Source organism: Bombina bombina, chromosome 3, assembly GCF_027579735.1.
Source record: "Bombina bombina isolate aBomBom1 chromosome 3, aBomBom1.pri, whole genome shotgun sequence".
In the NCBI taxonomy this organism is placed as follows: Eukaryota; Metazoa; Chordata; class Amphibia; order Anura; family Bombinatoridae; genus Bombina; species Bombina bombina.
The window spans coordinates 642305383-642320650 of NC_069501.1; the positions used below are offsets into that span (position 1 = coordinate 642305383).

The following is a 15268-nucleotide window of genomic DNA, read 5'->3' on the forward strand; positions in this document are numbered from 1 at the left end:
AAATGATTGCACAGTAAATTTCAAGACAATTAACCCCTTACTGCCCAAACCGGAGCAAATTAAAGCAGGCCACCGGTTTAACAAACTACAGCACCATGCCACAGCCTCTGCTGTGGCCCTACCTTCCTTGGGGATTAGTTTTGAACGAAAATAAGCCTCTCTGAAGTCCTCCAGCAATCTCTGGACTCTACATGTGAAGCTGCATGAAGCTGTCTGCCAAATGAACTGCGCAACTGAGGAGCAAAATTTAGGCCCCCTCCCTCTTCACTCCGGAGTTGTGGGGCCTTCCCAAGCCAAAATAGGTGTCTAAAGATATGCCATGCGGAATAAAACACCAAAAAAGTATTCCAAATGTAACACACACTTGTACAAATATCAGATTATTGTAATAAAATAATCGATTTCCCCTTAACAGTGTCCAACAGCGTTTTAAGCCCTTTTAACTAAGCCATCCTTCTATACTAAGTCTCAGAATATGGCTTACCTTCCCCACATGGGGATTCTTGTCAGTCTTCTAGCATTACTAAGTCTTGACTAGAAAAAAAGTGACTGAGCATACCTTATAGCAGTTAAGCCTGCAAACTGTTCCCCCCAACTGAAGTTCTCCGGTACTCAACAGTCCTGTGTGGGAACAGCAATGGATTTTAGTTACAACATGCTAAAATCGTTTCCCTCTCAGCAGAAATCTTCATCACTTTCTGCCACAGAGTAAATAGTACAAACCGGCACTATTTTAAAATAACAAACTCTTGATTGAAGAAATAAAAACTACAAATCTAACACCACATTCACTTTACCCTCCCGTGGAGATGCTACTTGTTAGAGCGGCAAAGAGAATGACTGGGGGGGTGGAGCCTGAGGGGGAGCTATATGGACAGCTCTGCTGTGTGCTCTCTTTTCCACTTCCTGTAGGGAATGAGAATATCCCACAAGTAAGGATGAATCCGTGGACTGGATACACCAAGTAAGAGAAATGTCCTTGCTGAACAAAAGGCAGAATAGTGCTTAAAGTCACCATTTGAAAGTTGGTACTCTTACATAACGATTCAAAATTTTCAGATCCAGAACTGGTGTGAATGAATTTTCCTTCTTTGGGACAATGAATAGATTTGAATAAAACCCCAGACCCTGTTCCTGAAAAAGAACTGGCATGATTACCCCTGAAACTCCAGGTCTGAAACACACTTCAGGGAAGCCTGAGCATTTACTGTATTTGCTGGGATGCATCAGAGAGGTCTTACTCAGAATCCTATTTGATACCCCTGAGAGACAATACTCTGAAACCATTGATTTTGGACAGAATTTGTCCAAACATCCTTGAAAAAAACCTTAAACTGCCCCTTACCAGCTGAGCTGGAATGAGGGCCACACATTTATGTGGACTTAGGGGCTGGCTTTGGTTTCTTAAATGGCTTGGATTTATTCCAATTTGATGAAAATTTCCAATTGGAAACAGATTCCTTGAGGGAAGGATTAGGTTTTTGTTCCTTATTTGACAAAAAGAACGAAAACGGTTAGAAGCTTTAGATTTACCCTTAGGTCTCTTATTACCTTGGAAAGAAGAGATAGCAATCTAGACTTAGAAGTCATATTAGCATTCCAAGATTTAAGCCACAAAGCTCTTCTAGCTAAAAATAGCTAAAGACATAGATCTAACATAAATCTTGATGATATAAAAAAATGGCAACAGAAATGATTAGCATGTTGCAGTAAGCGAACAATGCTAGATAAATCAGAATCAAATTCTTGTTGCGCTAAATTCTCCAACAAAAATGTTGATGCAGCTGCAACATCCGCCAAAGAAATTGCAGGCCTGAGAAGATGACCTGAATATAAATAAGCTTTCCTTAGATAAATTCAAGTTTCCTATCTAAAGGAACTTAAGTACTATCTTCCATAGGAATAGAGGTACGTACAGCAAGAGTAGAAATAGCCCCATCAACTTTGGGGATCTTTTCCCAAAACTCTATAAAAATTGCTGGTAAAGGATACAATTTTTTAAACCTTGAAGAAGGAATAAAAGAAGTAACTGGCTTATTCCATTCCTTAGAAATCATATCAGAAATAGCCTCAGGAACAGGAAGAAAACCTCTGGAGTAACCACAGGAGGTTTTAAAAAACAGAATTTACTAGTTCTAATATCAAGAGGACTAGTTTCCTTAATATCCAAAGTAATTAACACTTCTTTAAACAAAGAATGAAAATACTTCATTTTAAATAAATAAGTAGATTTATTAGTGTCAATATCTGAGGAAGGATCTTCTGAATCAGATAGATCCTCATCAGAGGAGGATAATTCATTATGTTGTCGGTCATTTAAAATTTCATCATCTTATGAGAAGTTTTAAAAGACCTTTTATATTAATTAGAAGGTGGAATAGCAGCCAAAGCCTTCTGAATAGAATCAGTAACAAATTCTTAAAATTCATAGGTATAACATGTACATTAAAAGTTGAAGGAACAGCAAAAGGCAATGTACTATTACTGATGGACACATTATCTACATGTAAAAGTTTATCATGACAACTATTTACAAATGACAATCGGAAATAAAATGCACTTAGCTTTGGTAGAACCGATATCAGGCAGCAAAGTTCCAACAGATAATTCTGAGACAGGATCAGATTGTGACATCTTGCAAAATATAAAATAAAAAACAACATATAAAGCAAAATTATCAATTTCCTTATATGACAGTTTCAGGAATGGGAAAAAATGCAAATAGCCTAGCCCTCTGACATAGAAAAAGGCAAGAGGCAAATAGCAATGGGGTGATAAAATAATGAAAACATTTGGCGCCAAGTATGACGCACAACATAACTGAATTTTTTTTGGCGCTAACAACGTCCGGAAATGACACACTTGCGTCACTAACGACGCAACCTTGTGTAAGGAACACAGCGTCAACTACGACGCCGGAAATTACGAACTTGCGTCAATGGACGTACTTTCATGCCAAAAAATTCTCGCACCAAGAATGACGCAATAAAGTCTAGCATTTGGCGCCCGCAATCTGCAAGAAAAATGTAGTCAATTTGAAAAAAGACTAAACCCGAGGTAAGAAAAATATTTCTTAATATGTTTATTTGCCCCAAATATGAAACTGACAGACTGCAAAAAAGGAAATACATGAACCTGACTCATGGCAAATATAAGTACAATACATATATTTAGAACTTTATATTAATGCATAAAGTGCCAAACCATAGCTGAGGTGTCATAAGTAATAAAAACATACTTACCGAAAGACACCCATCCACATATAGCAGATAGCCAAACCAGTACTGAAACGGTTATCAGTAGAGGTAATGGTATATGAGAGTATATCGTCGATCTGAAAAGGGAGGTAGGAGATGAATCTCTACGACCGATAACAGAGAACCTATGAAATAGATCTCTCGTGAGGAAAACCATTTCATTCAATAGGTGATACTCCCTTCACATGCCTCTGACATTCACTGTACTCTGAGAGGAATCGGGCTTCAAAATGCTGAGAAGCGCATATCAACATAGAAATCTTAGCACAAACTTACTTCACCACCTCCATAGGAGGCAAAGTTTGTAAAACTGAATTGTGGGTGTGGTGAGGGGTGTATTTATAGGCATTTTGAGGTTTAGGAAACTTTGCCCCTCCTGGTAGGATTGTATATCCCATACGTCACTAGCTCATGGACTCTTGCCAATTACATGAAAGAAATATACGTTTTAGCAATTTTTCTGAGATGTCATGAAAAATAAATAATAGTATATTTTCAATATGCTGGGCCTACTGGAAAAAAACAGAATTTATGCTTACCTGATAAATTACTTTCTCCAACGGTGTGTCCGGTCCACGGCGTCATCCTTACTTGTGGGAAATATCTCTTCCCCAACAGGAAATGGCAAAGAGTCTCAGCAAAGCTGGCCATATAGTCCCTCCTAGGCTCCGCCCACCCCAGTCATTCGACCGACGGACAGGAGGAAAAAATAGGAGAAACTATAGGGTGCCGTGGTGACTGTAGTTAGAGAAAATAATTCATCAAACCTGATTAAAAAAACAGGCGTCATCCTTACTTGTGGGAACCAATACCAAAGCTTTAGGACACGGATGAAGGGAGGGAGCAAATCAGGTTACCTAAACAGAAGGCACCACTGCTTGCAAAACCTTTCTCCCAAAAATAGCCTCCGAAGAAGCAAAAGTATAAAATTTGTAAAATTTGGCAAAAGTGTGCAGTGAAGACCAAGTCGCTGCCTTACATATCTGATCAACAGAAGCCTCGTTCTTGAAGGCCCATGTGGAAGCCAAAGCCCTAGTAGAGTGAGCTGTGATTCTTTCAGGAGGCTGCCGTCCGGCAGTCTCGTAAGCCAATCGGATGATGCTTTTAAGCCAAAAGGAAAGAGAGGTAGAAGTCGCTTTTTGACCTCTCCTTTTACCAGAATAGACGACAAACAGAGAAGATGTTTGTCTGAACTCTTTTGTAGCTTCTAAATAGAATTTTAGAGCACGGACTACATCTAAATTGTGTAGCAAACGTTCCTTCTTTGAAACTGGATTCGGACACAAAGAAGGTACAACTATCTCCTGGTTAATATTTTTGTTGGAAACAACCTTTGGAAGAAAACCAGGCTTAGTACGTAAAACAACCTTATCTGAATGGAACACCAGATAGGGCGGAGTACACTGCAGAGCAGATAGCTCAGAAACTCTTCTAGCAGAAGAAATAGCAACCAAGAAAAAAACTTTCCAAGATAACAACTTAATATCTATGGAATGTAAAGGTTCAAACGGAACCCCTTGGAGAACTGAAAGAACTAGATTTAAACTCCATGGAGGAGTCAAAGGTCTGTAAACAGGCTTGATCCTAACCAGAGCCTGAACAAATGCTTGAACATCTGGCACAGCTGCCAGTCGTTTGTGTAGTAAGACAGATAAAGCAGAAATCTGTCCCTTTAGAGAACTCGCTGATAATCCTTTATCCAAACCTTCTTGTAGAAAGGAAAGGATCTTAGGAATTTTGATCTTATTCCATGGGAATCCCTTGGATTCACACCAGCAGATATATCTTTTCCATATTTTATGGTAAATTTTTCTAGTTACCGGTTTTCTGGCTTGAACCAGAGTATCTATCACACGCTTTGATAGAATCAAGCGTTCAATTTCCAAGCCGTCAGCTGGAGGGAAACCAGATTTGGATGTTCGAATGGACCCTGTACAAGAAGGTCCTGTCTCAAAGGTAGCTTCCATGGTGGAGCCGATGACATATTCACCAGGTCTGCATACCAAGTCCTGCGTGGCCACGCAGGAGCTATCAAGATCACCGAGGCCCTCTCCTGCTTGATCCTGGCTACCAGCCTGGGAATGAGAGGAAACGGTGGAAACACATAAGCTAGGTTGAAGGACCAAGGCGCTACTAGTGCATCCACTAGAGTCGCCTTGGGATCCCTGGATCTGGACCCGTAGCAAGGAACCTTGAAGTTCTTTGTGGATAGGAATATGTAGGTACGCATCCTTTAGATCCACGGTAGTCATAAATTGACCTTCCTGGATTGTAGGTAGAATCGTTCGAATGGTTTCCATTTTGAACGATGGTACTCTGAGAAATTTGTTGAGGATTTTTAAATCCAGAATTGGTCTGAGGGTTCCCTCTTTTTTGGGAACTACGAACAGATTTGAGTAAAATCCCATTCCTTGTTCCGCCATTGGAACTGGGTGTATCACTCCCATTTTTAACAGGTCTTCTACACAATGTAAGAATGCCTGTCTCTTTATTTGGTTTGAGGATAAGTGAGACATGTGAAACCTTCCCCTTGGGGGTAGTTCCTTGAATTCCAGAAGATAACCCTGAGAAACTATTTCTAGCGTCCAGGGATCCTGAACATCTCTTGCCCAAGCCTGAGCAAAGAGAGAGAGTCTGCCCCCCACTAGATCCGGTCCCGGATCGGGGGCTACTCCTTCATGCTGTTTTGTTAGCAGCAGCAGGCTTCTTGGCCTCCTTACCCTTGTTCCAGCCTTGCATCGGTTTCCAGGCTGGTTTGGTCTGTGAAGCATTACCCTCTTGCTTAGAGGATGCAGAATTAGAGGCCGGTCCGTTCCTGAAATTACGAAGGGAACGAAAATTAGACTTATTCTTGGCTTTGAAAGGCCTATCTTGTGGGAGGGCTTGGCCCTTTCCCCCAGTGATGTCTGAGATAATCTCTTTCAATTCTGGCCCAAAGAGAGTTTTACCCTTGAAGGGTATATTAAGCAATTTTGTCTTGGATGATACATCCGCTGACCAAGACTTTAGCCAAAGCGCTCTGCGCGCCACAATTGCAAACCCTGAATTTTTCGCCGCTAATCTAGCTAATTGCAAAGCGGCATCTAAAATAAAAGAATTAGCCAACTTAAGTGCGTGAACTCTGTCCATAACCTCCTCATATTGAGTCTCTCTACTGAGCGACTTTTCTAGTTCCTCGAACCAGAACCACGCTGCTGTAGTGACAGGAACAATGCACGAAATGTGTTGCAGAAGGTAACCTTGCTGTACAAAAATCTTTTTAAGCAAACCCTCCAATTTTTTATCCATAGGATCTTTGAAAGCACAATTATCCTCGATAGGAATAGTAGTGCGCTTGTTTAGAGTAGAAACTGCCCCCTCGACCTTAGGGACTGTCTGCCATAAGTCCTTTCTGGGGTCGACCATAGGAAATAATTTCTTAAATATAGGAGGGGGAACAAAAGGTATGCCGGGCTTCTCCCACTCCTTATTCACTATGTCCGCCACCCGCTTGGGTATAGGAAAAGCGTCGGGGTGCACCGGAACCTCTAGGAACTTGTTCATCTTGCATAATTTTTCTAGAATGACCAGGTTGTCACAATCATCCAGAGTAGATAACACCTCCTTAAGCAGTGCGCGGAGATGCTCCAATTTAAATTTAAATGTCACAACATCAGGTTCAGCCTGTTGAGAAATTTTTCCTGAATCTGAAATTTCCCCATCTGACAAAACCTCCCTCATGGCCCCTTCAGATTGGTGTGAGGGTATGACAGAGCAATTATCATCAGCGCCCTCCTGCTCTTCAGTGTTTAAAACAGAGCAATCGCGCTTTCTCTGATATGCAGGCATTTGGATAAAATATTTGCTATGGAGTTATCCATTACTGCCGTCAATTGTTGCATAGTAATAAGCATTGGCGCGCTAGAAGTACTAGGGGCCTCCTGCGTGGGCAAAACTGGTATAGACACAGAAGGAGATGATGTAGAACCATGTCTACTACCTTCATCTGATGAATCATCTTGGGCAACTTCATTATCTGTGGCAGTACTGTCCTTACTTTGTTTGGACGCTATGGCACAATTATCACACAATTTTGAAGGGGGAGACACATTGACTTTCATACATATAGAATATAGCTTATCTGAAGGTACAGACATGTTAAACAGGCTTAAACTTGTCAATAAAGCACAAAAACCGTTTTGAAACAAAACCGTTACGGTCTCTTTAAATTTTAAACAGAGCACACTTTATTACTGAATATGTGAAAAAGTATGAAGGAATTGTTCAAAATTTACCAAAATTTCACCACAGTGTCTTAAAGCATTCAAAGTATTGCACACCAATTTTCAGAGCTTTAACCCTTAAAATAACGAAACCGGAGCCGGTTACAGTTTTAACCCCTCTACAGTCCCAGCTACAGCCTTTGCTGCGACTTTACCAAACCCAGGGGGGAATACGATACCAAATGAAGCCTTCTAGGAACTTTTCCAACTACTTTCAGATCCTCACACATGCATCTGCATGTCTTGCTCTCAAAAGTAACTGCGCAGTAATGGAGCGAAAATGAGGCTCAGCCTACAACTGGGAATGCCCTTCCTGACTGGAAAAGGTGTCTAACACAGTGCCGGACGTTAAAAAACGTTCCCCAAGTTTATAAATGTGAATTACCAGCATAAACATGTATAAAATGGCCAAATAAAGCAATCGATTTTGCCCATAAAAGTGTCTACCAGTTTTATAGCCCATATTAAGCCCTTTATTCTGTTTGAGACTAAGAAAATGGCTTACCGGTCCCCATGAGGGGAAATGACAGCCTTCCAGCATTACACAGTCTTGTTAGAAATATGGCTAGTCATACCTTAAGCAGAAAAGTCTGCTAACTGTTTCCCCCAACTGAAGTTACTTCATCTCAACAGTCCTATGTGGAAACAGCAAATGATTTTAGTTACTGTCTGCTAAAATCATCTTCCTCTCACAAACAGAATTCTTCATCTTTTTCTGTTTCAGAGTAAATAGTACATACCAGCACTATTTTAAAATAACAAACTCTTGATAGTAGAATAAAAAACTACAACTAAACACCACATACTCTTAACCATCTCCGTGGAGATGTTGCCTGTGCAACGGCAAAGAGAATGACTGGAGTGGGCGGAGCCTAGGAGGGACTATATGGCCAGCTTTGCTGGGACTCTTTGCCATTTCCTGTTGGGGAAGAGATATTTCCCACAAGTAAGGATGACGCCGTGGACCGGACACACCAATGTTGGAGAAAAAACAATATACAGTTTGTGTGGGTTACTCACTGAAATATAACTTACAATAGTGTTTAAATGCAAGCAGCAAAGAAATACTAAAAATCAGCTTAGCAAAGGCTTTAGATCCCTCATGCTAAAACATATGATAACTTATTTGGGTAATATCAGTTTAATAATGTTGCTGCATTTAAATGCTGCAGTAAAGGGCCACTTTTAAAATATCCCAGACATTACAACAGTAAAATTGCCATGTGACCTGAGATTACACCAATTGATTACAATGTTGTCTGTAATGAAAGTGTATTTAAACACTGCAGTTCTGAGAAAGTACATTTGTGGTATCTCTAACCCCCTGCAACACTATCAGGTCTCCAATGGCTTGTCCCTAACTAAACTACACAGTGACCTTCTAAATATGTATCTGGCAACACTACCTGAGAATATATTTTAATGTTTCACATATGGCCAGGACACAATTCTAAAGATGCTGTTCAGTTGCAAGCAACATTTCAAATACAATATTCTACTCAAGCAATTTAAATGCAACAACACCCATAATCTAAAGAACAAAAATTAAAGAGAAGCACAATATATAATAATATATAATGCTGCTTTGTCAGATAGCAATGTGCCAACAAAAAAAATAATAATCACATAGCTTCAGCTTTTCAGGGAAAAAAGGAGGCGGCACAGATTGCCAAAACAAAATCATTATAATACTTCCCTGACATAGTAAAAGTTGATGCTGGTCTCTTAAAAGGAAGAGTATAAAATATTTTTAACATGATTTTTGCTTCCACATTTGTTTAACATTTGTGGTACATCAATGTAAACGGGCTACTATGTACTCTAAGTAATATTAAAAGGGACATTAAACACTAAATAAATGGTGGATAGAATGAAGCATTCAAAGAAAACATTAGTCAGAGTAACATGTAGATTTTTTTAAGTTTCATTAGTTGGTTATATATTGACAAAATAAGAGTAAAGTTTTATTGTCTATAAAACAATGGGAGCTGACATGTTGTAACTTAAGTTACCTTCTGTGCTGTGGTCAATTAGATATAGTTAAAAATAGGTCACTCGAGTGTGCAGCCAATGACTGTGTTCTGCACTTCCATTTCTTACAGGAACTGAAATGCTCACAATTTCAAAATGGAATAACAGGAAAAGGGGACAAAATAAATAATGAAAGTATATTGTAGAGTTTTTTTGTATATATGTTTTAATTCATATTACCATCTCAAAGTGTTTAATGTATCTTTAAACCCAGTAAAGAAAACAGTAAAAAAAACTTAATTGAAACATTTTTAATGCACAAAAGTGAAAGAGAGATTCCAGCTTGCAAACAGAAAGATTATATAAGTAGATAAGAAATGCACTAACAGGTTTCAGCATTTGGAGAACACATTATGCTCATTATTATTAGGTACTGACCTGTGGTACAACATCTTGTAGAAATGTAACAACACTTTCCATATAAGACTGTTCCCTGAAAAACAATAATATTATATATGACAAAAAACACAGTACCAATTTTTGACACAAACAACCAAAACAAACAATATAAATATTGTTAGATCTAGAACCTATTAAAGTTGAATGTTAACAGGTCGCTGAATTGCTTCAAACAGAAAAAGAAGACTTTAATATGCAAAGGAACCTAAGAAAGAACAAAAGTAAATTGAATACTCAATTCTTACGTGACTGCTTGAGGTCGAACCATCACTCCCCCTGTGCACCTGCTCGGACGGCGAGGAGATTCTGTTGTCATTTTGAAACCGAAATTGTATCTGCGGAAACAGTTTATTTTTTATAAGATTATACACCTGGATATCTAAAGAAACAACAGTAATTTGTCTTATGCAGTACCAGAAAATCTTTTCACGGTGAGCCTCCATCATAATTAGAGGGACACTTGGAAGCAAACACTAAATAGCCTAATTCCTTAGGGCAAGTCATTTTTGCATTGAAGCTAGATAAGTATGTGTTTAATCCTTGCAAAGGGCTTAAACACAAACATCTGAACAGGACATATCTGATCAACCAATCAGGAGCTGCAGCTGCACAGAGAAACAACCGCAAGTCTTTTTCTATTTTCTTGAGAGCTGCTATATTTGTGGCTTCCAAACGGGTCTTTATCTATGTTTTTAATCCCTTTGTCTGTGTTTAATAAATAGTAACCTATTGCCAGCAATGCAAACATTAAATGCTCTAAGAATCAGAGAATTACATTTTCTATTACAGTTTCTCTTTTTAAGTATTGGGATCTATGTCTACCATGCAGCATTCTGCATCAGGATGACTTAGATCAGAATACAAACCCATTTGCATATGTCCTTAAGTGGCCACACCAGAACCTACACCCTTCTTTCAACATTCTTGATCGCACACATATTTTCCATCACTGTTTGTATATAACCTTACATTTTATTAATTTATTTATCTATTTTGTGGAAAACTTTATATTATACTATATGTTTGAGGATGCTACTCCACTTAAAATAATCAGATTTGATCAAATGTATCAGTTAATACCGAATATACTTATTTAAGGGACATGAAACTTAATGTTTATTTCATGATTAGGATTGAGCATACAATTTGAAATGACTTTCTAATTTACTTCTATTACCTAGTTTACTTTGTTCTTGTGGTATCATTCAATGAAAAGCATACCTAGGTAGGCTCAGAGGCTGGGGCTAGCTGCTGATCAGTGGCTGAACATATATGCCTCATTTCATTAGCTTAACAAAGTGTTTAGCTAGCTCTCAGTAGTACATTGCAGCTTCTTCAACAAAGGATACCAACAGAATGAAGCAAAATTGATAACTGAAGTACATTGGAAAGTTGTTTTACCCCTTAAAGGGATATTATACATTATATATATTTTTTTCTTTGCATAAATGTTTGGTAGGTGATCTATTTATATAGCCCATAAAGTTGTTGTATTTTTTTTTTTTAAAAATGTATAGTTTTGCTTATTTTTTAAATTACATTGCTTTGATTTTCAGACTCCTAACCAAGCCCCAAAGTTTTATGAGACTACCGACAGATACCTACTCCATCTAGCTCCTGTTTGTGTAAAGGGTCTTTTCATATGCAAAAGAAGGGGGAGGGTCTTATTTCCCACTTGCAGTGGGTTTTCCAACTACCTTTTTAACAGAGCTAAACCGAGAGCTTCTAAGTGAGTTTTTAAACAGTTTTATACTGGATTTTTATATCAGTATCTGTGCATCTTATTCTTTATAGTAGTGTCTATTACATGCAGTTATATGAAAATGAGTTTATACTGTCCCTTTAAGGACAAGGCCATTTTTCAATTCCGTTCAGATGTTTGTCACCATTTTGGGTACTGCAGCTGTCTGCCAGTACCCACTTTGCAAACAAAATGTGGCTTTTTAAATCTACAACCTACATTTTCAGTAGTGTAGCTGCCCTCCCTCTCCAAGATGCCTTTTGAAAAGCATTTCCCCTTCCTCTGCCACCCACCACCCTCTCTCAGCACTCTCTCCCACCACTTTTATTTTGTGGCTAGATCGCTGGCGCGCGCACATGCACACACCCGCCCTTCGCCTCCCGCGTGCACCCGACAGCAACAACTGCTGTCCGGAACAGAAGTTCCCCAGCGATGGGTCGCCCACCCGCCTCCTTGTAATGGCTCTCCCCCACCAACGATCGGCACCATCGCTGGCCAATGCAGAGAGGGCCACAGAGTAGCTCTTTCTGCATCAGTGTGCAAAAAAAGGTATTGCAGTGATGCCTCAATTTCGAGGCATCACAGCAATACCTTGAAAGTGGCTGGAAGCGATCAGGATCACTTCCAGACCCTTGAAACCACTGACAACGTACAGGGTACGTCGCTGGTCTTTAAAGACCAGTTTGTGTAACATGTGTCGTTAAGGGGTTAAAAATGTATGCGCTATCTGAATCATAAAGAAAAAACAGAATTTATGCTTACCTGATAAATTACTTTCTCCAACGGTGTGTCCGGTCCACGGCGTCATCCATAACTTGTGGGAATATTCTCTTCCCCAACAGGAAATGGCAAAGAGCACAGCAAAAGCTGTCCATATAGTCCCTCCCAGGCTCCGCCCCCCCAGTCATTCGACTGACGGTTAGGAGAAAAAAAGGAGAAACTATAGGGTGCCGTGGTGACTGTAGTGTATAGAGAAAGACATTTTTCAAACCTGATTAAAAAAACAGGGCGGGCCGTGGACCGGACACACCGTTGGAGAAAGTAATTTATCAGGTAAGCATAAATTCTGTTTTCTCCAACATTGGTGTGTCCGGTCCACGGCGTCATCCATAACTTGTGGGAACCAATACCAAAGCTTTAGGACACGGATGAAGGGAGGGAGCAAATCAGGTTACCTAAACAGAAGGCACCACGGCTTGCAAAACCTTTCTCCCAAAAATAGCCTCCGAAGAAGCAAAAGTATCAAATTTGTAGAATTTGGCAAAAGTGTGCAGAGAAGACCAAGTCGCTGCCTTACATATCTGATCAACAGAAGCCTCGTTCTTGAAGGCCCATGTGGAAGCCACAGCCCTAGTAGAGTGAGCTATGATTCGTTCAGGAGGCTGCCGTCCGGCAGTCTCATAAGCCAATCGGATGATGCTTTTCAGCCAGAAGGAAAGAGAGGTAGCAGTAGATTTTTGACCTCTCCTCTTACCAGAATAAACGACAAAGAAGAAGTTTGTCTGAAATCCTTTGTTGCTTCTAAATAGAACTTTAAAGCACGGACTACATCTAAATTGTGTAACAAATGTTCCTTCTTTGAAACTGGATTTGGACACAAAGAAGGAACAACTATTTCCTGGTTAATATTCTTGTTGGAAACAACTTTTGGAAGAAAACCAGGCTTGGTACGCAAAACAACCTTATCTGAATGGAACACCAGATAGGGTGGATCACACTGCAACGCAGATAATTCAGAAACTCTTCTAGCAGAAGAAATAGCAACCAAAAACAGAGCTTTCCAAGATAGTAACTTGATATCTATGGAATGTAAGGGTTCAAACAGAACCCCTTGAAGAACTGAAATAACTAAATTTAGACTCCAGGGAGGAGTCAAAGGTCTGTAAACAGGCTTGATCCTGACCAAAGCCTGTACAAAAGCTTGAACATCTGGCACAGCTGCCAGTCGTTTGTGTAACAAGACAGATAGAGCAGAAATCTGTCCTTTTAGAGAACTCGCTGACAATCCCTTATCCAAACCTTCTTGGAGAAAGGAGAGGATCCTGGGAATTTTAATCTTACTCCATGAGAATCCCTTGGATTCACACCAACAGATATATCTTTTCCATATTTTATGGTAAATCTTTCTAGTCACAGGTTTTCTGGCTTGGACCAGAGTATCTATCACTGAATCCGAAAACCCGCGCTTGGATAAAATCAAGCGTTCAATTTCCAAGCAGTCAGCTGGAGAGAAACTAGATTTGGATGTTCGAATGGACCTTGCACTAGAAGATCCTGTCTCAAAGGTAACTTCCATGGTGGAGCCGATGACATATTCACCAGGTCTGCATACCAAGTCCTGCGTGGCCGTGCAGGAGCTATCAGAATCACTGAGGCCTTCTCCTGTTTGATCCTGGCTACCAGCCTGGGAAGGAGAGGGAAAGGTGGAAACGCATAAGCTAGGTTGAAGGACCAAGGCGCCACTAATGCATCCACTAGAGTCGCCTTGGGATCCCTGGATCTGAACCCGTAGCAAGGAACCTTGAAGTTCTGACGAGACGCCATCAGATCCATGTCTGGAATGCCCCATAATTGAGTCAACTGGGCAAACACCTCCGGGTGAAGTTCCCACTCCCCCGGATGGAAAGTCTGACGACTCAGATAATCCGCCTCCCAGTTGTCTACTCCTGGGATGTGGATTGCAGATAGGTGGCAGGAGTGATCCTCCGCCCATTTGATGATTTTGGACACCTCTCTCATCGCCAAGGAACTCCTTGTTCCCCCCTGATGGTTGATGTAAGCAACAGTCGTCATGTTGTCTGACTGGAATCTTATGAATCTGGCCTTCGCTAGTTGAGGCCAAGCCCGGAGAGCATTGAATATCGCTCTCAGTTCCAGAATGTTTATCGGGAGAAGAGACTCTTCCCGAGACCATAGACCCTGAGCTTTCAGGGAATCCCAGACCGCGCCCCAGCCTAATAGACTGGCGTCGGTCGTGACGATGACCCACTCTGGTCTGCGGAAACTCATTCCCTGGGACAGGTGATCCTGGGTCAGCCACCAACAGAGTGAGTCTCTGGTCATCTGGTCTACTTGAATCATTGGAGACAAGTCTGTATAGTCCCCATTCCACTGCTTGAGCATGCACAGTTGTAATGGTCTTAGATGAATTCGAGCAAAAGGAACTATGTCCATTGCTGCAACCATCAACCCTACTACTTCCATGCACTGAGCTATGGAAGGCTGCAGAATAGAGTGAAGAACTTGACAAGCGTTTAGAAGCTTTGACTTTCTGACATCTGTCAGGAAAATCTTCATTTCTAAAGAATCTATTATTGTTCCCAAGAAGAGAACTCTTGTCGAAGGAGACAGGGAACTCTTTTCTACGTTCACCTTCCACCCGTGAGATCTGAGAAAGGCTAGAACAATTTCTGTATGAGCCTTTGCTTTGGAAAGAGACGACGCTTGGATTAGAATGTCGTCCAGGTAAGGTGCCACTGCAATACCCCTTGGTCTTAGAACCGCTAGAAGGGACCCGAGCACCTTTGTGAAAATCCTTGGAGCAGTGGCTAGCCCGAATGGGAGAGCCACGAACTGGT

General features: G+C 40.5%; 1 protein-coding gene across 2 annotated transcripts in view; it reads right to left on the reverse strand.

Annotated features, from left to right (window-relative positions):
* Window positions 1–15268, reverse strand: part of BCAS3 (BCAS3 microtubule associated cell migration factor) — a 2220355-nt gene that overhangs the window by 2137381 nt on the left and 67706 nt on the right. For both annotated transcript variants that reach the window (XM_053707348.1, XM_053707349.1), the window contains exons 2-3: window positions 10195–10284; window positions 9929–9983 (exon numbers count right to left, since the gene is read on the reverse strand). In XM_053707348.1, coding sequence (XP_053563323.1) covers window positions 9929–9983; window positions 10195–10265 — 126 coding nt within the window. In that variant the 5' untranslated portion in view covers window positions 10266–10284. The remainder of the gene's footprint in view (window positions 1–9928; window positions 9984–10194; window positions 10285–15268) is intronic.